We start from the raw sequence: 23355 nt of genomic DNA, 5'->3' as shown, positions 1-23355 counted from the left end.
AAGGATACCTTGTGGATAACTCGTATACCTACTCCCACCTGCAAGTGGGTAAGACTAAGAATGATGGCAACCCAAAAATTTGTGGATAAATTCTACTCGCACCTGCATAATCCACAGGTAGAATGACCTGTCTATGGATTGCCCAACCCATTCGTATATCAGACCTAAATGCAAGTGGGTAAGACTGAGAGTGATGGCAACCCAAAAATTTGTGGATAAATTCTACTCGCACCCGCATAACCCACGGTTACAATGACCCACCCACAGGTTGTCCAATCCATCCGTCTATCAGACCTAAAGTTGGCTTAAAGCTCAACTGTTGGTACTCGAGATTCTAAGTTCGAAGTCTAAGTATTTTATATTTTCAGTTGATTTTAATGAACGAAGAAGGTACATAGCTGACCACCTTTCTCTCTCTCTCTCTCCCTCAAAATAAAAATTTATTTATTTTTTTTTTAAAAAGACAGATATGTGTACAACTTTTGGATACTATTTTAGGTAGCTGTTCATGTCAATTTGAGGACCATCAAATGAATTATGTGTACATTCCTTGTTAGGTGTCAACATGTCACATGACATGTTAAATTTGAGCCAAACACAGGAGCTGTGTTCAGTACTTGATCCACTTGTTAGGAAATTGTACTTTTATTTGCCCTTTTATTTGTTATGCAAATAATATAAGCTAATAAAGTTAAGAGGGGGAAAAAGAAGGTAAAAGCTATAAATCTTTTTGGTTAATTTTAACTATAATTAAACTTCCTAATTGGAATTTGATTGATCAATGGCTTAGTTACATTGTTTGATTTGATATTTAGCTCAAAATGAAATTTTAGAGTAAACATTTTTGTAGAACGGAAAAGGTAAGACTTTCAACTCAGAATCTGTTTAGCCTAATTTTTGTAATCCGCTTGTGACACTCCAATAGTTCCACATCGGATCGGAATGGAATTGTCATTAGATTTACAAGAGGATTCCACTCCAGTAATAATAACTGGGTTTAAGCATTTTTGACTGGTGGTGTAGGCCAACGAGTTATTATTGCTAGTGGGTTGGGTTGTTATATTTGGTATTAGAGCCAGTTCACCAGCCGAAGGTGTGAGGTGAGTCTTTGCTGAGTCAGGGTCAAAATGACAGACTAAGCCAGGATCGACAAATGACAGACTAAGTCAGGGTCGGAATAACAAGGCTAGCGAGGCAAATCTCACATCGTATGGTGATTTTGGACTGTGTGTGTTTAGAACTGACGAGGACGTCAGGGCCTAAATGGGGGGAGTATGTGACACCCCAATAATCTCACATCGGATAGCTATGGTTAGATGTGGGGGTATATAGTTTTGATTAGACTAGGAATAATAACTGAGCTTAAACATTTTAGGCCGATGGTTTGGGTCAAACGATTTCTTATTGCCAGCGAGTCGGATCATTACACCGCTCTACTGCACTCTATTACAGTAACAAAAAAATATTAAACATAAAATTATTATGAGTTACGCACGCCATATTATGCAAGCCCACGATAAATAAATTTTAACAATTAAAACGCACTACAGGTTGCCCAACAAGTTAGCTTAAATAAGCGACAAAATAGAACACGAGGTTTTTATTTTCTATTCACTTTGCGATAAATAGTCGATTGTAAAACGATTAATTTCAATATGAGTGATTAGAGATGTATTAGATGATGTTTAGAATGACTAGGGGTCATGTAGTGAAAGAATTAGAATAGAATCTATCTAACTCTCCATGATCAAATCATATGTAAGTGCAATTATAATTGCATTAGCACAATCCACATTTACACTAATAATTAATATCACCCAAATAAAACAAAATGCTACCTCCCTTGTTGTAGAATAGAGGGGCTCCCTAATTCTTATTTAGCCAAAAAGAGATTTCATTTGGTCCCACTTTTCCATCTGGAATAATTGTCTATATACCCCTAAAAACTTCGAAAATATTTAATTTACCCTTACTTCTTTCCTTTTTCTTTTTTTTTTCAATATACACCTCTCATATGGTTTTTCGTTGTTCAAAAATACTCCCACAGTTATCACCCCTTAAGTTATCTTGGGTTAAACGTAAGTTAAATGTTTATCGGAGTTGAAAAAATTAAAAAATACCTTTTTTGTCCTTAGCTTACTGGTAAATGATAGAAGGGTATATTTGAAAAGACCGAAAGCACAAATAAAAAAAATTGATGATGGTAGAAGAGCATATTTGAAAGGGCAAAATAGTAATTTTACAGAGATAACGGCTATTGCTAACGGTTGACTAACAAAATTTAACTCTGGGGATATATTCAAAATAACTTGAAACGTAAAAAAAATATTTTTAATATTAACTTTTTAAAAAGAATAAATTAGAAAGTCGAAAACTTTTCAGGAATATATAAGTAATTGCCTCTTTCCATTTAAAAAAAATTTGGTCTCACATATCCTGCTTTTGGAAGGAAAGAAAAGGGTGGTGTCACTTATCCTGCTTTTGGAAGCAAAGGAAAGGGGAAAAAAAAGTAAAAAAGGGCTAAAATATATTTTAAAAATTTAAAATATCTATTTTTTTTATTCTCTTATGTAAATGTTAATTTATATTTTTGGATCCATTTTCTATAAGATTGATTTTTTGGATAATATTGTATCAAAATTAATTTTGAACTCTTCGTTCTGTAAGGTCGTAGGTTCAATCTTTATATTTAATATTTAATACTTAACGAATTTAAATTTGTGAGTGTGGATGTTAATATATATTTCTGCACATGTTTCCTACAAAATCAATCTTTTTCAATAACAGTTAAAATTTACACCCATTACGTTTAGCAAATCGCTGCTATAAAATTTTTGATAAACTTCAAATATCACCCTTATAGTTTCGCACTTTCTCATTTAGTACCATGTGATTTAAAGTGTATCAATTTAGTACCCTATAATTTTTTTCTTTTCTTTTTGTCACCTCCTCCGTTAATATTTCGTTAAATTATATACAAAAAACTTCACATACCTCGCCTAGGTTTATCGAATATTCACTTTAATATCTTTTAGTTTTAACTCTGTCACTTATTTAACGAAAAAAAATCTAACAAAAAAGAAAAAAAAATGAAACTATAGAATACTAAATTGATACACTTTAAAACACAAAATATTAAAGTGAGAAAGTACAAAACCACGTGGTGGTATTTGACGTTTATCCTAAAATTTTTGCTATAGCAAGAAGTTAGAAATAAATATCATGAGGTGCCAAAGCCAAATGGATGCTCAGTTAAGTGCTTTCATTCACAAAACAAGAAGCATTCCCAAAAAAATATTACTACACAAATTTATTAATAATTGATCAATAATATATTCTTCGCAACGCAATTGGAGCATGATTGTTTCATTTTCGATGATATATTCTTCGCAACGCGATTGGAGCATATTTGTTTCATCGAAAATGAAGGAGGGATAGAGACGTTTGCAGCTGTAAAGCACATTTTCGTTATTTGGTTTGCAGCATAACATCTTAATAGTTTCATATAGGATGAAAAAAGAGTTCTTATTAGAAATATAGGAAAATTTCAAAAAACCCCCCTGTGGTTTTGTACTTTTTTATTTTAGTACCCTATGATTTAAAGTGTATCAAGTTAGTACTATGTGGTTTCGTACTTTCTCATTTTAGTACCCTGTGGTTTAAAGTGTATCAAGTTAGTACTCCGTGATTTTATTTTTGTATCAAGTTAGTACCCTGTGGTTTTATTTTTGTATCAAATTAATACCATGTGGTTTTAAAAATCACAGGGTACTAAAGTGAGAAAGTGCGAAACCACAGAGTACTAACTTGATACACTTTAAACCACAGGGTACTAAAGTGAAAAAGTGCAAAATCACAGGGTACTAACTTGATACACTTTAAATCACAGTGTACTAAAGTGAGAAAAAGTGAAACCACAAGGGGGTATTTGAAGTTTTTCCTAGAAATGTAAAATGCTACACATCATTTTGAACATTTTGCGCCGGTAGTTTAAACCCAACAAGTTATTATTGCTAGCTAGTCGAGTTGTTACAGTTGATATCAAAAATGATTATCAGCCAGAAGTATGAGAACTAGGTACTATACGAGACAAAATGCTACCCCATGAGTTTGGTGGGAGTCATTTCGCGAACCTGCAGAAACCACCTCTAAAATTTTATATCGCCCGATAATTCTAATATATAAGTGTGACTGGGTTTGGACCTGACAAGGATGTTAGGGTTTAAACGGGAGAAGTCTGTAACATTCCAAACACCCCAATAATTCCACATTAGATAGAAAAAGAGTCCTTTATTGAAAATATAAGATAGAATAGAAATCCTGATTAAGAATATAAGATATCATACTGCCCAATAATAATGACTGAACTTAAGTATTCTGAATCAGTAGTTTAGACTCAACGAGTTACAATTACTAGCAAGTCGGGTTACAAAATACCGTAGTTAGCTTCTTCGTGGATGGTGCTGAAGTTAAATAAAGGTGCCAAAGTAAATTTTGGGAGACCAGATATAACCAAAAAATTAGATGTAACTTTTTCATCCTCTTATATATATATATTTTTTTGATTAAACAGGGATATACCCTATTATCCTCTTATATTTTAATATGAACATGTCCAGTAACATAAATAATAATAATGTAAAATAATTACGGTTCCAAAGTTATTAACTTTTTATTACGTATATGATCTTCAGTTCAACTCAAGGTTATATTAATCGATAATAAAATTATTTATAGACAAACAAACATATGCTTATTATTAAAGTACTTTGCGATCCAAATATGCCCCAGCGCATCTACAATAATTGGAGAAGCAATCATTTCCTACGCCATGCATAATAACCATTTTGTCATCTTCGATAGCTCTAGTAAAGAATTATGAAGCTTTTTTTTCTTTTTTTCTTTTTTTCTTTTTTTGGCTTAGATCTAATGGGTTATTTGATTGGCTAAGAATATAGTTGGTGTTGCATGGGAGTCTAAAAAAATTAAATTGATTTTGTACAGATTTTCATAAAAGTATCAAATAATAGATAAATTATGATCAAACTAGCTTAAATCATCAGATTTATTCCATAAAAAATTCTCTAGTTTGTAAATTACACTCCTCCAAAAATTCTGGTTCATTCATATATGTCACTGCCGTTTAATTCCCTGCTAGTTTTTTATCTATAGATGCATAAAATATATATTTTGCCCTTATAAATTTATCCATGTAAAAAAGTTATCTTTCTTTCTGTGACGTCCTAATAAGAGACTCTATAGATTCCAGTAATAATAATCGGGCTTAAATATTTTGGACAGATGGTTTGGGCCCAACAAGTTATTATTGTTAGCAGATCAGATTATTATATTTGATGTCAGAGTCTATTTACCAGCCGAAAGTGTCGCCTAATGATCTTGAGCTACGTGTGATTAGGCTGACGAGAATGTTAGAGTGTAAACGGAAGAAGTCTGCCACACCCTAATAAAAGACTATAAACTATAGTAATAATAACTGGACTTAAATATTTTATATCCCTGGTTGAACCTAATAAGTTTTTATTATTGGTAGCTGATCCAGTTAAAATGCTTTCTCTCTCTCTCTCTCCTCGTCATACCTCATTTTTTCTGCGATCGATAGCCTCACCTTCGATGTCACTGCTGGCGTAGATCTTGCCGTCGCCACGAATGAAAAGAAGAGGGTGAAAAAGATAACGAGACTCAACACTGAAATATAAATTATATATATAATGGGTAAAAAAGTCACCCCTTAGCTAATTGTAGTTAACTTTTTTAACTCATGGTTATCCAAATTTCGGTAATAGAAAAATATATTTACAAACTGTGATGACCGGATAAATTCGATATATATATATATATATAGTCCGGCTACTATACTCTTATGAGTACGATCGCTCTCGTACTCATAAGTCGTTTTCGATGATAGAGCTTCCGAATCGACGATCCATACCGTTAAACATTATCTCGAGCATTTAAAACTTTTAGAAATCAAATTTCATAATTTTTCGACATCATTTACCTTACGATCAAAAGGTTACAAAATTGACAATTTTTAACGGTCGATATGGGATACTTGCTAGTTTAACGGTGTAAAAGAATCAGAATCAGTTGAATTTTTGATAGAAAATTCTATTCACTACCTAAATAAAGATCACTAGCTCCGATCTTAAATTGAAGGATCCAATCATCCATTTCGAGGACGTCGTTTGATTTTGACCGTTTATTTTATACCCGCTTGATGAATTTTATTATGATTTCGAAAAATTACGAAATTTATTTTTTAGAAGTTTCAAATACTCTAGATCATATTAACGGAGTGGATCATCGATTCGACAGCTCTATCATCGAAAACAACTTATGAGTACGAAGGGCCCAATACTAATAAGAGTATAGTAGCCCTACTCTCTCTCTCTCTCTCTCTCTCTCTCTCTCTCTCTATATATATATATATATATATATATATATATATATGAGTTATATCAAGCTGAACGTGAGCGAGCTTACCTCGTGTTCGGCTCGTTTATTAAAAGGGCGATTGATTTCGAGCTCATTTCAAGATGAGCACGAATTGACTCACGGACGTAGGGTTAGAATCGGACGGGGTTCGGGTTGGGCCATCCTTTGTCCAAACCCACCCAGCTTATCGGGCTAAACATCCCCCGCTTTGACCCGAACAATTTAGAAAATGTTTACGCGACCCGAGCCCAAGGCCTAATATCCATCGGACTTTGTTTAGGCCCACTTCAAATGGCACATATATAATTATATTGTATCAAATTGAAATAAAAATATATATATAAAAGAAAATTAGTTTAAAATTAAAGTTTGATGACAACAAAAACTAGGTCAATTCTCAATCTCCAAGTCTCATAACATCAAAAGTTGTAATCATCATTCATAATAATAATGAAAAAAAAAAAAGAACCTTAAAAAAAATCATCAAATGTATAATTTTATTGAATCTTATTTTAATGTTTAATATTTTTTCTTAAAATTAATTTATTTTTAAAAAAAACTAAAATTTTTAAAATATTCGTGTGCAATGCACGAGTTAACGACCGGTATCCAAACCTGGCCCCAGCCCAAAATCACAAATTTGGTACCCGAAGCCCGGCCCACACGAGACCCGACCCGGTAAGCCTTATTTAGGCACGAGCCAGGTTCCACCCCTAACTATATACCTCTCTAGTCGATACTATATATAAAAGTACGTATTTATATTTGTTTGGTAAATACGTATATAAATTTTTTGTTTATTTACCAAGAAAATTCCAATGCTAAAGAAAAAAATAAAATACAGAAAATCTCCTTACAAATATCTATTATTTTACTTTTTTTTTTAACTTTCAAAAATTTATATTTTACCCCTTCAATATTTCAAATTGTTGTAATTTGCCCTTCTTCGTCAGGTTCCATCACTATTCCGTCCATTTTTTATAACTTATACCGAAAAAATATATGATAAAAAATTATTTTTTTCTTATAGAAAAATAGCAATTTGATTATTTTGCACTCTTCATTAATATCGTACCTTTCTAAAAATATTTGTAAAATTTTAAAATGATAAATATAAATTTTTAAAAATCATAAAGGAAATAAAAAATAAACATTTATATAAGAAAATTTTATATCTTTTCGTCTAATATAGAATAAATTATGATATAATAATATATTATCAATATATATATGACTATATCATATACCTATATATACTAATAAATATACTACTCTATATATACTATGTATATGGATATACTCAAGCTGAGTGTACGTGCATATCGCACGTAAGCCAGATTATGTTTCAATTTATGTTTACAAAATGCACATATAGAACTTTGCACCATTAATGTATTTATTTAAAACTATATGTCATAAGGATTACATAATTCTATAGTTATACTTTTATGATTAGAAAAATATTTGTAATATTCCTATATTTTTCTTAACCATATATTAATATTATATTTTTTAATTATCTGATGATGTGGCTAAATATTAAATATAAATAGTTTAAAAAAAAGCAGCAAAAATTTAAATTTCATATTCATTTCAAAAACTTTAAAATTTAATTTTTATCCACTATAAGTTAAAATTTTTTGATAAGATGCATATTTTTTAACCAGATTAATCATCAACCGTGGCCTGGGCCACGAGCTCAGCACCAACCAGCGATCGTTCTTATTTAAAGATCTATTTTAATTACAGTAGCCGTAAAAAAATACTCATGGGAATAATTTTTTATCTTTTTTTGGATTTCTTTTTATAGATACAATAAGAAGCTAAATTTTCTTAAGCAAAACGGCGTTCGTGTCTTATTTGACGATTTTTTTAATTAAGCTCGATCAAACGCCGTTGTGACGCTAATTCCTAGAACATATAGGGAATATTTTTTATTCCTTTTGAAGTTTCCGTCTGTCATGTGTCAAAATTTCTATAACGTTTACTATATATATTATATAATAGATATATATATATTACTATGAATATATATATAAAAAGAAACAAATAACTAATTTAGAAATAAATCGAGTTTTGGATAAAGGTCCAAGAATCTACAATATATATAATATAATATAATAATAATAAATATATAAGTCTATATATATTTATACACAGGTGGCCATTACCTGCCACGTGTCCCTGGTAGTTGTATCATTTTTTTTTTACACTACCCTGGTCACTAGAACTTTCGTGATGCTTTTTCCTTCAAAATTTCAAGATACTTCTTTTTTTCAAGTTCATGGTAAAAACATATTTTTCACTTTAATACCTTATAGTTTAAAATATATCAAGTTAGCCCCTGTGATTTCTCATTTTCTCACTTTAGTACTCTATAGTTTAAAGTGTATCAAGTTAGTAACAGGTGGTTTCATTTTTCTCTTTTTATTATCAATTGCACTAATTTTTTTCGTTAAATCAGTGACAATGTTAAAATTAAAAGATACTAAAGTGAATATTCGATAAGCCTAGATAGAGTATATGAAGTTTTTTTGTATATAATTTAACGAAATATTAACGGAGGAAAAAAAAATCAGTGACGAAGTTAAAACTAAAGGGTACTAAAGTAAATATTCGATAAAATTAGGTAGGATATTTGAAATTTTTTGTATATAATTTAACAAAATATTAGCAGAGGAGCCAACGAGAAGAGGAAAATGAAACCACCGAGTACTAAATTGATGCACTTTAAACCACAGGGTACTAAAGTGAGAAAGTGCCAAACCACATGATATTAAATAAATACACTTTAAACCATAGGGTATTAAAGTGAAAAAGTGCGAAACCACAGCAATGGTATTTGAAGTTTTCTCTTAAAAAAAACACTAGGAAATGAAATATATAAAAATTTTATTCAGATATATTTTTAAAATTTATTTAAAATAGTATATATTTAATTGATCAGAAGTGTGATTAAATATTTAGAATATAATATTATATCTGAACTTCAAATTACATTTTTCAAAATAAAAAGAATTATATTTTAGATAAAATATTTATATTATTCTATTCTATCAAATCATGAATAGCAAACTTTTTGAAGAAACAAACGTCTTATTTATAACCGCACAAGTAAATTCTCTCCTACTATTTTCAAATATACTCCTATTGTTAGGATCCGTTAGAAAAATATAACTAACAATGAGTGAAATACTTAAGCCCGATTAGTAAATGAGTTTAATTAACTTTTTTATTCCTCTTATATTATTGAGTAAAATATTTTTTTGGGAGAGCATTTCGGTATAATTCTAACAGATAGGGCTTCTGGAGGGGTATCTTTGTAAAGACAAAAATATCATTTCATTTAACTGTTGTTAAAAAATAAACAGTGCTCTAACGATAACAAACTAAAGGAGCAAATATGAATATCACTAAATGTTTACAAAAATAAAGCTGAAAAATTAAATTTTGTAAGAATATATTTATTATTCGATATATTTACAAAAAATTATATATAATTAATCTGTGAAAAAATAATATATAACTAAGAAAATATTTATCCACTCAAATAAAATTTTAATATTTTGGGCAATTATTTGACCTACAAGGGACAAAGTACGTTTTGGACACAACATTTCCTCCATACATATCCTGGAGAGGACCACTAGCTGCATGCCTGAGTTGTCCTGCCAACTGTTGGTCAGGGTTCAGCATGCACCTTCCCCTTTCCCACTCACACACACCACTACTTTTTTCAGGGGAATATATTGTACTCTTTCCGTTTGGTTCGGATATAAGCAAGAACTAGTTATTACAGGAATAAATACAAGTATGTGAATAAGAAAAATAGTGTTTGGATAAAAATTGGATTGTTCTCCGGGATAAGAATAATTTAAAATAGTTTTATAACCGAGAACTACTATTCTTGTTATTGTTGTTGTTGTTGTTGTTGTTGTTTATTATCACTGTGGAGAGAGGAGGAACACCAAACTCAAACCTACTCCAACTAGACAAAAGGTCTCCTACTAATGCTGCACATTGAAAGATATTTTAGTGGAATCACAGCAGTCATAGTTTAATTAATACGGGTCACTTCAATGTAAAGCATGTGTCACCGCTAACGAAATGCGACACCTTCAGAATTTAAAATATTTCTGTATGTAGAATTGGGCTGAAATACTATTAATAGTATTTGACCCTTTTAACTATCAAATTTTCAACTCTTAAATAAAAAATTGTAAGGTTAGAATGATATTAGTTCCTTAGAATTGAGTGGTCCCCCTAGGGTTGAGTGGTTTTCACTGTGTTATAATATTTAATTCAATAGTTAGAAATGATCAAAGAAATTGATCCAAAGGCTAAAAACTTGATAGCAAAATGAGCCAAATACAATTAATAGTATTCTAGCCCAACTCCTATATGTAAAATTTATTAGAGCTAAATCTTTTAACTAGATGATAGAATTTTGTGCAGTGCCTAGGTCCAAGAGGTTATGAGAGTTGAGTGAGACTAGTTTACAGTAAATTTAGGATAGATGACCCTTTTTGGCAAACACTAGTTGGAAGTGCGAGATCAGTTTTTAGCTGAGTCAAAATTATTCAGTGAGTAAGAGCGCGACCCTCTCGTTGACGGCCGTTGTGGGTGAAGCACAACTCTCCATAATATCGGCAAGTCTAGCTAGATAATTCTTATATCACCTTATACTTATGAGTGTGTTTTAGTCTGGTGAAAATGTCAGAATTTAATGGAGAAGGGGGGAGGAGAAATGTGACACCTTCTAAGATATGGAATAATTCTATATAAAGGTTTAATAATACTAAATTTCTTAACCTAATCTTAGCATGGTGGTGGTGGTTAAGTCTGAGAGGTTAAGAGAGTTGAGCAATCTAAAATAAATTTAAGATCTGTAACGCTTTCGAAAAGCGCAGCGTTTTACAAAAATAAGCAAAATATTTTTCAATCACACTTTTTACTGAAAACAAATGAGTACAAAAGAGCCTATACTCATAAGAGTATAGTAGCCGGACTCTATATATATATATATATATATATATATATATATATATATATAGAGTCCGGCTACTATACTCTTATGAGTATAGGCTCTTTTGTACTCATTTGTTTTCAGTAAAAAGTGTGATTGAAAAATATTTTGCTTATTTTTGTAAAACGCTGCGCTTTTCGAAAGCGTTACAGATCTTAAATTTATTTTAGATTGCTCAACTCTCTTAACCTCTCAGACTTAACCACCACCACCATGCTAAGATTAGGTTAAGAAATTTAGTATTATTAAACCTTTATATAGAATTATTCCATATCTTAGAAGGTGTCACATTTCTCCTCCCCCCTTCTCCATTAAATTCTGACATTTTCACCAGACTAAAACACACTCATAAGTATAAGGTGATATAAGAATTATCTAGCTAGACTTGCCGATATTATGGAGAGTTGTGCTTCACCCACAACGGCCGTCAACGAGAGGGTCGCGCTCTTACTCACTGAATAATTTTGACTCAGCTAAAAACTGATCTCGCACTTCCAACTAGTGTTTGCCAAAAAGGGTCATCTATCCTAAATTTACTGTAAACTAGTCTCACTCAACTCTCATAACCTCTTGGACCTAGGCACTGCACAAAATTCTATCATCTAGTTAAAAGATTTAGCTCTAATAAATTTTACATATAGGAGTTGGGCTAGAATACTATTAATTGTATTTGGCTCATTTTGCTATCAAGTTTTTAGCCTTTGGATCAATTTCTTTGATCATTTCTAACTATTGAATTAAATATTATAACACAGTGAAAACCACTCAACCCTAGGGGGACCACTCAATTCTAAGGAACTAATATCATTCTAACCTTACAATTTTTTATTTAAGAGTTGAAAATTTGATAGTTAAAAGGGTCAAATACTATTAATAGTATTTCAGCCCAATTCTACATACAGAAATATTTTAAATTCTGAAGGTGTCGCATTTCGTTAGCGGTGACACATGCTTTACATTGAAGTGACCCGTATTAATTAAACTATGACTGCTGTGATTCCACTAAAATATCTTTCAATGTGCAGCATTAGTAGGAGACCTTTTGTCTAGTTGGAGTAGGTTTGAGTTTGGTGTTCCTCCTCTCTCCACAGTGATAATAAACAACAACAACAACAACAACAACAATAACAAGAATAGTAGTTCTCGGTTATAAAACTATTTTAAATTATTCTTATCCCGGAGAACAATCCAATTTTTATCCAAACACTATTTTTCTTATTCACATACTTGTANTATATATATATATATATATATATATATATATAGAGAGAGAGAGAGAGAGAGAGAGAGAGAGAGAGAGAGAGTGAGTTGAGCTAGAATACTATCGGTAGCAAACGGGCTCCGTTGCCACCCATTTGTTTTCGATGATGGAGCCTTCAAATCAACGATCGGCACCATTAAACATGATCTATACCACTTGAAATATCTAGAAACCAAATTTCAAATCTTTTTGACAATATTAACCTAATGATGAAAAGGTTTCAAAATTTATAATTTTAATAGTCGATATGAGGCATTTTTTCGTTTAACAGTGTAAAGATATCCAAATCAATTGAATTTTGGTTAGAAATTTTTTTTAACTATTTAAAACAAGATCTATACTCTCGATTCTGATTGTAAGATTTTTATCGCCACTTGTTTAAAATAAATTATTTTTAGCCATTCATTTTGTGTCAACTTGATGGACAAGAGAAAAATATCGGAAAAGTATGAAATTTGATTTCTAAATGCTTCAAGTGGTATAGATCATGTTCAACGATACCGATCGTCGATTTGGAGGCTCTATCATCAAAAACAAATAAGTGACAGCGGAGCCCATTTGCTCTCGATAGCATTCTCGGTCAACTCAATATATATATATCAACATAGCACAACAATACAACATCCTTGGCCTTGGTAATTAACATTTTGGGGGAAGGGTAGTTTGGGAAATTCACCTTGGAAGCAAATCCCTTTGCCATGCCTGCCTTGTCATGCCAACTAATAAGTGGGTTAGGAAGACAGCAGTTTCCCTTCCCACACAACTTTTCCCTTTTCTAGTCTTCTTCCTTAAGATATATCTTAGGAAAAACTTCAAAAACCTCCCTTATGGTTTCAATTTTTTTCACTTTAATATCCTATGGTTTAAAATGTATCAAGTTAGTACCTTATGATTTCTCACTTTATTACTTTAGTACCCTGTGGTTTAAAGTGTATCAAGTTAGTACCCTGTGGTTTTGCACTTTATCACTTTAGTATTCTGTGGTTTTAATTTTGTATCAAGTTAGTACCCTGTGGTTTTTTAAATCACAGAGTACTAAAGTGATAAAGTGTGAAACCACAGGGTACTAAAGTGATAAAGTGCAAAACCATATGGTACTAACTTGATACACTTTAAACCACAGGGTACTAAAGTGATAAAGTGAGAAACCACAGGGTACTAACTTAATACACTTTAAACCACATGGTGCTAAAATGAAAAAGTGTGAAACCACATAGGGGTTTTTGAAGTTTTCCCTATATCTTATATTTATTTATTGTAGATAAATATATATAAAATTTACCTCAATTATTATTTATTTGTATTTGACTATTTAATATTGGAATATTTTAATTTTACTATTTAATCTTTTAATTTATTTAATTTGAACAAATTAGTGACTCTTTAACTTTAGAATTTGAATATGCCATTTACCTTTACAGATTTATATAGTATATTTTACGCAATTTATATAACTATAAATCTAGTTGAGATATCTAGTTGCTATAGTATATTTGAATGCATCGTTTATTTTTATAATTTTTTTATACAAATACTTTCAATTCTAGTTCGTGGCGACAAACTATTTGAGATATACGGTCGCTATTTTTGCTTTTGTTTCTACTTTTACTTTTAGCAGCAGCAACTTACAATAAAATATTTGAGAAACAAAAAATTTTGGAGCCTTTCTTGCACTGAAAAGCAGGAATAAAACTCTAAGCCCCCGTTTGGTTCGGGGTTAAGAAAAAGTAGCTATTCCAGGGATAGGGTTAAGTTCAGAGTTAAAATGGTGTTAAAATTTTTTTGTGTTTGGTTGGAGGTTGGAGTTAGTATAGGATAATGAAAAAAAGTGTTTGGTTGGAGTAGGTGGGATAAGAAGATAATGATTGATAAAGAAGAAAAATGTGAGAGCTCGGGATGCGTGCTCGGTTAAAGTTGGGAGGGGGAGTGGGGTTAATGATTGATAAAGAAGAAAAAGGTGAGGGCTCGGAATGCGTGCGGGGTTAAAGTTGGGAGGGGGAGTGGGGTTAGTAAACCCCACTAACCCGGTTTGGGGTGGGGTTTACTAACCCCACCCCAAAAGAGTGGTGTTTGGGTATAAATTGGGGGTTAAGGAGTTATTCCACCCCTTAATCCCCAACCAAACGGTGGCTAAGCCTCTGATAAGAGCTTCAATATGATACATGATTTTGATTTTACTTCATTAAAAAAAATTGTTGTAACTAATTTAATAATTAAAGTGCCTTTATAATAGATAGTATATATAAAAAAACTATCTGTATTTGCTAATATATCGGTAGTATATATAAAAAAATTTTCTCTTCAGAAAATACTATTCAAATAAATATTTATATAAAATTTACAGTAGATTCCTCTCTCAGAAGGAAAAATAAAAATAAGAATAAAAGATAGGATAAACTTTAAATACCACCCACGTGGTTTCACACTTTCTTAGTTTAGTACGCTGTAATTTAAAGTGTATCAAGTTAGTGTCTTGTGGTTGCATTTTTATCTTTTCGTCAGCTTCTTCTTTAATATTTTGTTAAATTATATACAAAAAACTTCAGATATCCCATCTAAATTTATCGAATATACACTTTAGTACTATTTAATTTTAACTTTGTCACTGATTTAACGAAAAAAAATTAGTGAAATCGATAAAAAAATATATATATAAAAATGAAACCACATGATACTAAATTAATACACTTTAAACCACATAGTATTAAAGTGAGAAAGTGTGAAACCACATGTGGTATTTGAAGTTTTTTCACAAAAATAAAAATCATCGGGTTGTACTAATTTTGAACATCCAGGGGTGTAGAGGATCCGGTGCACGGAAACAAGCAAACACCCTACCTCCTTTCCTCGCCGTATTTTGCTTCTTTTGAAACCCTCCCTTATCAACACTCTCGGCCATTTAATAACTTAACAGTAATAGGGGCATTTTCGTAAATTCGCCTCCTCAAACAACCTGTCCCCCAATAAAATTTTAGTTCCTATTTTTTTTTATAAAAAATATAAGTCATAATCTTTCACTTATAAGTGGAATGTATTATAAGTTGATTAACTATAACAACGAGTTCGGCTGCTGTATTATCGATAGTATCAATCTTTTTGTACTATCGAATTTTCTGCCGTTAGATCTACCCTTTGATCATCTCCATCCGTTAGATTGTATTATTCAACCAACCACCTGCTCAATCTTAAAAGATCACTATCATTCTAACCGTATATTTTTTCATCCAACGACTGAAAATTTGATAGTGCCAAGCGCGTGATAATATCGATAGTAAAGTAGCATTGTTCCTATAACAACAACAAAAAAAATCCTTTTCTCTAATATATTAAATTATACACAATTATTATTTTTCAAAAACTAAAGAAAGACAATGATGCTAAACGTTAAAGCTATTATTTTTAATTATTGCAGTTTAAATTATGATTAATTTGGATGTAGTTCCAAAACTCTCCTTATATAATTTTAACTGCAATAGTTAAATTTTAAATACAGTAAATTAAATAGCATATTTAAATTTATATACGATATATATACTATCTGTATCTAACTAAACAGCCCTAGAGCAAGTGGCAAAGGATTTAGTGGATGATACTCGAGACTCAAGTTCGAATCCTAATTGATTCATATTTTCAGCTAAGTTTATTTCTAAATAAAATAAATGAAGCAGATAGCGTGCTACCTATCTCTCAAAAAAAAAAAAAAAAAGCCATCTTATTCAGTTTCAATTGCAACATTTGGATTCAAGTATATTAAACTAAATACTAAATTTAAATAGTTATGTAGTTTTCAAAAGTGGAGCTTCATAGAGCTCCTGTTGATAAAGCGCAGTTCGCGCAACCCTTCTGCAATGATTTATTTTTGTTGGCATTCGGTTAAACTGAATTGGATATGCTCGCAATCGGGCTGGATCCGATGATTATTATGTCTAATTAGATTAAACTTAATCTCGCTTTTAAATTAAAAAGCTAATTTGAAATATATTCTAGCAGTATTAGGATAACAATTATAAATTGATTTGGCCTAATCTTTTATTTACTTATTAGGGTTTTATGAGCCCTTATAAATATACGGGCTATTTTCTCACTTATAAATTTGTGAGTAATTTGTTAGCTCTCTCGTGAAAGAGAGAAACAACATTCTTTATTAACCTATTGTTTGCAGAGGATCTTGAACGGTAAATTATAGATTTAGCACATTCATAGCTCGATCTACCATGAGTTTGGAATTTTAGAAAACTTTTATGGATAATTTGAGAACATATAAATCAACATCTATGATCCGAAATTCATCATATTCTAGCGCTAATCGTTTTCATAAAAAATATGAACGAATATTTTTACTGTGTTCTACGATTTTCTTATACAACATCACCTACAACAATTAAATTCACATTCATTAAATTAAACATCATATATATATATATTATTATTATATATAAAATAGTTATAACTATATGCAACTAAACAGCGGCTTTTTCTCAAAGCTTGTGAAGCTCCAGTTGTAAGCCGCAGCAGTCCACGCTACCCCTCTTCACCGGAATCCACCTCTCCTCTCTCTCTTCTCTCTCTCTCTTCCTCTCTCTCTTCTTCTCTCTGTGTTCCTAATTTTGAATACATTACCAAAGCAGTGGGCCCCACCTTCACTCCTCCCATGTGCTCTCCCCATTGTGCCCCCCCCCCTCTACTCTACTCCTACTCTACTCCTCCCTTTCTCCCACCATTCTCCTCTCCTCATCTCTCTGTCTCTCTCTCTCTCTTCCGTTCTATAATCACATCACTTTTTCTTCCTTCCAAAAAAAAACAATACCCTTCTTTTCTCAAAAAAAAAAAAAAAAAAACAAAAAAAAAAGAAAAAAAGAAAAAACCTAATGGCGTGGCAGGTGTGGCGCCGCAGGGCGGCGGCGGGATTCTCATTATTCTCGTGTGGGCGTGGATCATCGGCGGCGGCGGCGGCGGCGTGTTGGCGGACACGGACCCGGGGGATTTGGCGGCGATGCGGGAGCTGGCGGCGGCCCTGGGCGCGGACCGCGCGCTGGGCTGGGGCGGCAGCTCGAACCCCGACCCCTGCACCCCGGCCGGCAGCTGGCCCGGCGTGTCCTGCTCGCCCGACGGCCGCGTCGTCGCCATCCAGGCCGGCAACCGCTCCCTCTCCGGCTCCCTCCCCCCGGCCGTCCGCAACCTCTCCTCCCTCACCCGCCTCGAGCTCCACTCCAACCTCCTCTCCGGGCCCCTCCCCTCCCTCTCCCCGCCCGCTCTCTCCTCCCTCCAAGTCCTCCTCCTCCACTCCAACCGCTTCTCCTCCCTCCCCCCCGACTTCTTCTCCGGCCTCTCCTCCCTCTCCGCCGTCTCCCTCGACAACAACCCCTTCTCCGCCTGGCAGCTCCCCGCCTCCCTCCGCGACGCCGCCGCCCTCGTCAACTTCTCCGCCAACTCCGCCAACCTCTCCGGCCCCCTCCCCTCCTTCCTCGCCTCCGCATTCCCCTCCCTCTCCCACCTCGCCCTCGCCTTCAACTCCCTCTCCGGCCCCGTCCCCTCCTCCTTCGCCTCCGCCTCCGCCTCCGCCCCGTTCCGCTCCCTCTGGCTCAACAACCAGCTCGGCCCCTCCCGCCTCTCCGGCCCCGTCTCCTTCCTCGCCAACCTCTCCTCCCTCCAGCAGCTCTGGCTCCACTCCAACGACTTCTCCGGCCCCCTCCCCGACGACCTCTCCGCCCTCGCCGACCTCCGCGACCTCCAACTCCGCGACAACCGCCTCACCGGCATTGTCCCGAGCGCCTTGACCGCGCTCCCCTCGCTCGCCAAGCTCACCCTCACCAACAACCTCCTCCAGGGCCCCGTCCCCGTCTTCCCCCCCACCGTCGCCGACCTCGACCTCGTCGTCTCCAGCGAGAGCTTCTGCCGCGACGCCCCCGGCGACTGCGACCCCCGCGTGGACCTCCTGCTGTCCGTCGCCCGGTCGTTCGGGTACCCGGTGCGCTTCGCGCAGAATTGGAAGGGCAACGACCCGTGCGCCGGGAACTGGATTGGCGTCAGCTGCGACGCCGCGGGGAACGTCACGGTGATCAGCTTCCAGCGGATGGGGCTCTCCGGGACGATATCGCCGGATTTCGCCAAGTTCCCCTCGCTGCAGCGGCTGCTTCTGTCGAACAACAACATCTCCGGGACCATCCCCGCGGAGCTCGCGAATTCGCCGGCGCTCAAGGAATTGGACGTGGCCAATAACTCGCTCTGGGGGCCGGTGCCCGCGTTTCGCAAGAACGTGCTGGTGAACACCGCGGGGAATCCGAATATCGGAGAGGACGGCCCCGCTCCGGGGGCGGGGAATTCGAGCTCCGGAGCTGGCTCTAACGACGGCGGCGGCGGCGGCGGCAATGGGTCGAACACGTCGGGCTCACCGGGCAGTGGTGATGGTGTCGATAGCCGGAGGCCATCGTCTTCTTCGGTGGGGGTCATCGTTGGTTCGGTAGTCGCGGCGGTTGCGGCCCTTAGCTTGGCCGGTGTGCTGGGGTTCTGCTACTACAAGCGAAAGGAGCAGCGGTTCAGCAGGGTGCAGAGCCCGAACACGACGGTGATCCACCCGCGCCACTCAGGGTCCGATCCCGATGTCGTCAAGATCACCGTGGCCGCCCCCAATGGCGGGGCGGGGCCGGCGAGCGACACCCACAGCCGCACGAGCAGCAGCGGTCCGAGCGACGTCCACGTTGTGAGTATGGCTAGGCTTTACAATTGAACAATCAATGCATTAGAGTAGAAAATGATAATGAGAATGCTAAACGTGTGATCGAATTCGCAATCGTAAGGTCGAGGCAGGGAACATGGTCATCTCCATTCAAGTGCTCCGGAACGTGACGAACAACTTCAGCGAGGAGAACATCTTGGGCCGCGGCGGATTCGGAACCGTCTACAAGGGCGAGCTCCACGACGGAACCAAGATCGCCGTCAAGAGAATGGAGGCGGCCGGCGCGATGGGCACCAAGGGCTTGAACGAGTTCAAGTCGGAGATCGCGGTTCTAACCAAAGTCCGGCACCGTAACTTGGTCTCTCTTCTCGGGTATTTGCATATACGAATCGACCGTTCTCCTCTAAAAGCTCAGCTTAAGTTGTGATGTGATAGTGTTCTAAATGCCTTACATCAACAGGTATTGCTTGGACGGCAACGAGAGGCTCTTGGTCTACGAGTACATGCCGCAGGGGACGCTGAGCCGCCACCTGTTTGATTGGAAGGAGGAAGGGCTGAAGCCGTTGGAGTGGAAGAAGCGATTGAGCATCGCGTTGGACGTGGCGAGAGGCGTGGAGTATCTTCATAGTTTGGCGCATCAGAGCTTCATCCACAGGGATCTGAAGCCGTCGAATATACTACTCGGAGATGATATGAAGGCCAAGGTCGCCGATTTCGGGCTGGTCCGGCTCGCTCCTGCTGATGGGAAGTGCTGTTCTGTTGAGACCAGGCTGGCCGGGACTTTCGGGTATCTCGCGCCAGAGTATGCAGGTGATCTTTCTAGATTCCTTACATCCTAATGGTGGTAATTTGAGTATATTCGTGCTCTAGTTAAGGTTGTGGATTATTGGTTGGGAAATAGTAGTACAGGTTAAGTTACTTGGGTTATCTTACTTATTGTGTCGAATGCAGGTTTAAACAGTTAGACATAATTGTTGTGCTCAAATTAGATTATGCTAAGATAACCAAAATACTACTATTCCAATCAACCGTGGAATTGTGTGATCCTTTTAGGTCCTGTTTGAATGTCGGAATAAGTTTTCCAGTGATATCCTATTTGGTACAAGGATTTTCTATTATAATCGGAAGCTACGAATATGGCGAAATGTCTAAAATGGAATAGCATCTTTGAAGTCATTTTTCCAGAATAAGATAAATCACAATATGCTTTCTTGCCGAATCGTGGATGCCAAAGCCTTTAAAGGAGTAAGAATTGAACTTCACCTTTCGGCGTCATACTGAATAAATTATCTTAGAATAACTTACTCGGACATCTAAACAAGACCTTATTGCATCCAAATTTATTTCTGTTAACACTGTAGAATCATTTATTATCGCAGTTAATGTAGGATGTAAAATTAGATGTAAAGCTATTCTTGTCTCCAGTTTCCCTGTTTTTATGCTATTCTTCTCTCTCTCTCTCACCTGCTGCTGCTAGATATGTTTTTAACTTCACGATGAGTAATATATGCGATTCTCTGATTGATTGCTTCAAAAGTAAAATAGCGAATACGCTAATCGGAAAATGTTCAACATAGACAGATTTAGCTTCTTCATTTGTTGCTTTACATTGTATAGACTTTATCTGACACACTGATGATGAAATAAATGATATACGAGTGTCGACATGAAATTCAATGTTTTGAAGCTGTAAACATGATATTGTCATATATTTTCATGTTACAATATAATGAGATTTGTCGGAAAACGCCATAAAAGAAAGTGACAGTTGCTTAATCTTATCAGTTTCTTTTATTGTTTTATATATATATCTACATGACAATGACAGGCTAAATATCAACAGTGGGTTTCAACTGTTAACATCAAGAAAACAATGTTAAGATGATAAAAAAAAAGTGTTACAATCTAAGCAAACCCTAATTGTACTTGAATATCACTTCTTTTGCAGTTACTGGCCGGGTGACGACGAAAGCCGATGTGTTCAGCTTCGGCGTGATTCTAATGGAGCTAATCACCGGCCGAAAGGCGTTGGACGAGACGCAACCGGAGGAGAGCGTCCACCTGGTCACCTGGTTCCGCCGAATGCAGCTCAACAAGGACACCTTCCGCAAGGCCATCGACCCCACCATCGACGTCTCCGACGGGGAGACCCTCGCGAGCGTCAGCACGGTGGCCGAGCTGGCGGGCCACTGCTGCGCGCGCGAGCCGCACCAGCGGCCCGACATGGGCCACGCGGTCAACGTGCTCTCGACCCTCGCGGAGCTGTGGAAACCGTCCGACCCCGACTCCGACCAGGACAGCTACGGCATCGACCTAGACATGACGCTCCCGCAGGCGCTCAAGAAGTGGCAGGCATTCGAGAACGGCGGCACCAGCAGCTACATCGACGGCGCCACATCGTCGTCGTCGTTCCTCGCCAGCCTGGACAACACGCAGACGAGCATACCGACACGGCCGCCGGGGTTCGCCGACTCGTTTACGTCGGCGGATGGGAGGTAGTCTAAGTGAAAAAAAGAAGAAAAAGAGAGAGAGAATGGAATGTACTATTTATGGGTTGTTGAGTGAGGTTTTGTTCATTCCCTCTAGATGCTCCTCTTGGTTTGGTTTTGGTTGTTGTTGTTGTTGTTGTTGTTGTTGGTTTTTTTTTCCTTTTCCTTTTTCTTTTTCTCTCTCTTTTTATTATTTTCTTTTTAACTTCTTTATGTATGTTGTATGATGATCTTAGTTAAGCCACTTGATCTTCTCTATGTTTTAATGTCCTTGTACCCCATTTACTTTAGACTTTGTATTGTTCATTGCCTAATGATGAGACATACTTGAAAAATAATAATAACAATAATAATTTCCTTTTGATGTGAGTAAATTTTAAATTTCGTCAGACAGAGTTTTTGCAGAAGTGCTGATTAAGTAGAATTATTTTAAGAAATTAGTAGTGATTTTTAAATTTTCTAGAATCAAAAAATGTATAGACATTAATAAAAAATAGTTCAAAAATTGCATTTAACACCAATATTCATATGCATGATAGATGTGAAAGATATGTAGAGCTAATGATAGCTAAGCTAAGATATTATGATTTAATCTATTGGAATTTTAATCCATCAAATATTTGTAATGAGGATTTGAATTCACGATTCTACGAAACTAAGATGATCATATGACTTCTAAATCAAATTATGTATGTCAGCTCATCAACAGCCTATAAATTCGGTATTTTAAAAAATGCCGCATCAGTCAAATATTACAAAATATTTTATTATTGTTTTAATGACTTGGATGTAGACTCCACACCTCTAAAAAAATCTCTTCTAAACCCTAAATTTTGAGCACATATGGAAAGTTTATCCTACTTTAAAAAAAAGGAAATAATAATAACTGTAATCAAAAAGGTTTGAGATGCCACCTAATGCAAATAGGATAACAGCAAATGTTAGGAATCATTGCATATGATAGATTTGATAGATAACCCAAATCATTTTCCATAATTAAAAAACAATAAACTTCAATTTGCTCCCTATAATTAAGCTTCTTTTTGCTTGCCACTTTATAGTTCAAAAAATTTTATATAACTATTTGTGATTTTATTTTTACTCTTACTCAAAAAAATTTACTATCAAATATAATAGTAAAGTAAAATTTTTTTAATTATCATAGAACAGTTGAGCATAATTTTTTTTAAGAAAAAACTTCAAATACCAGCTATGTGGTTTCATACTTTCTCATTTTAATACTCTATGGTTTAAAGTGTATTAATTTAGTATCCTGTGGTTTTATTTTTATCTTTTCATTATTGATTCCACTAATTTTTTCGTTAAATCAGTGACAGTCAAAACGAAAGGGTACTAAAGTTAATATTCGATAAATCTAAATGGAGTATCTTTAGTTTTTCGTATATAATTTAACGAAATATTAACGACAAAGCTGACGAAAAGATAA

At 35.6% G+C, this 23355-nt stretch overlaps 1 protein-coding gene across 1 annotated transcript in view; it reads left to right on the top strand.

Moving 5' to 3' along the window:
* Nucleotides 1-22174, top strand: part of LOC109721080 (receptor protein kinase TMK1) — a 28361-nt gene extending 6187 nt beyond the window's left edge. The window contains exons 2-5 of the mRNA XM_020248499.1: nucleotides 17624-19443; nucleotides 19541-19791; nucleotides 19880-20229; nucleotides 21368-22174. Of these exons, the coding sequence (XP_020104088.1) occupies nucleotides 17624-19443; nucleotides 19541-19791; nucleotides 19880-20229; nucleotides 21368-21918 (2972 nt within the window). The 3' untranslated portion in view covers nucleotides 21919-22174. The remainder of the gene's footprint in view (nucleotides 1-17623; nucleotides 19444-19540; nucleotides 19792-19879; nucleotides 20230-21367) is intronic.

The sequence above is a fragment of the Ananas comosus genome, linkage group 15, assembly GCF_001540865.1.
Source record: "Ananas comosus cultivar F153 linkage group 15, ASM154086v1, whole genome shotgun sequence".
NCBI classification, from domain to species: Eukaryota; Viridiplantae; Streptophyta; class Magnoliopsida; order Poales; family Bromeliaceae; genus Ananas; species Ananas comosus.
This window is presented reverse-complemented; position numbering and strand designations above follow the sequence as displayed.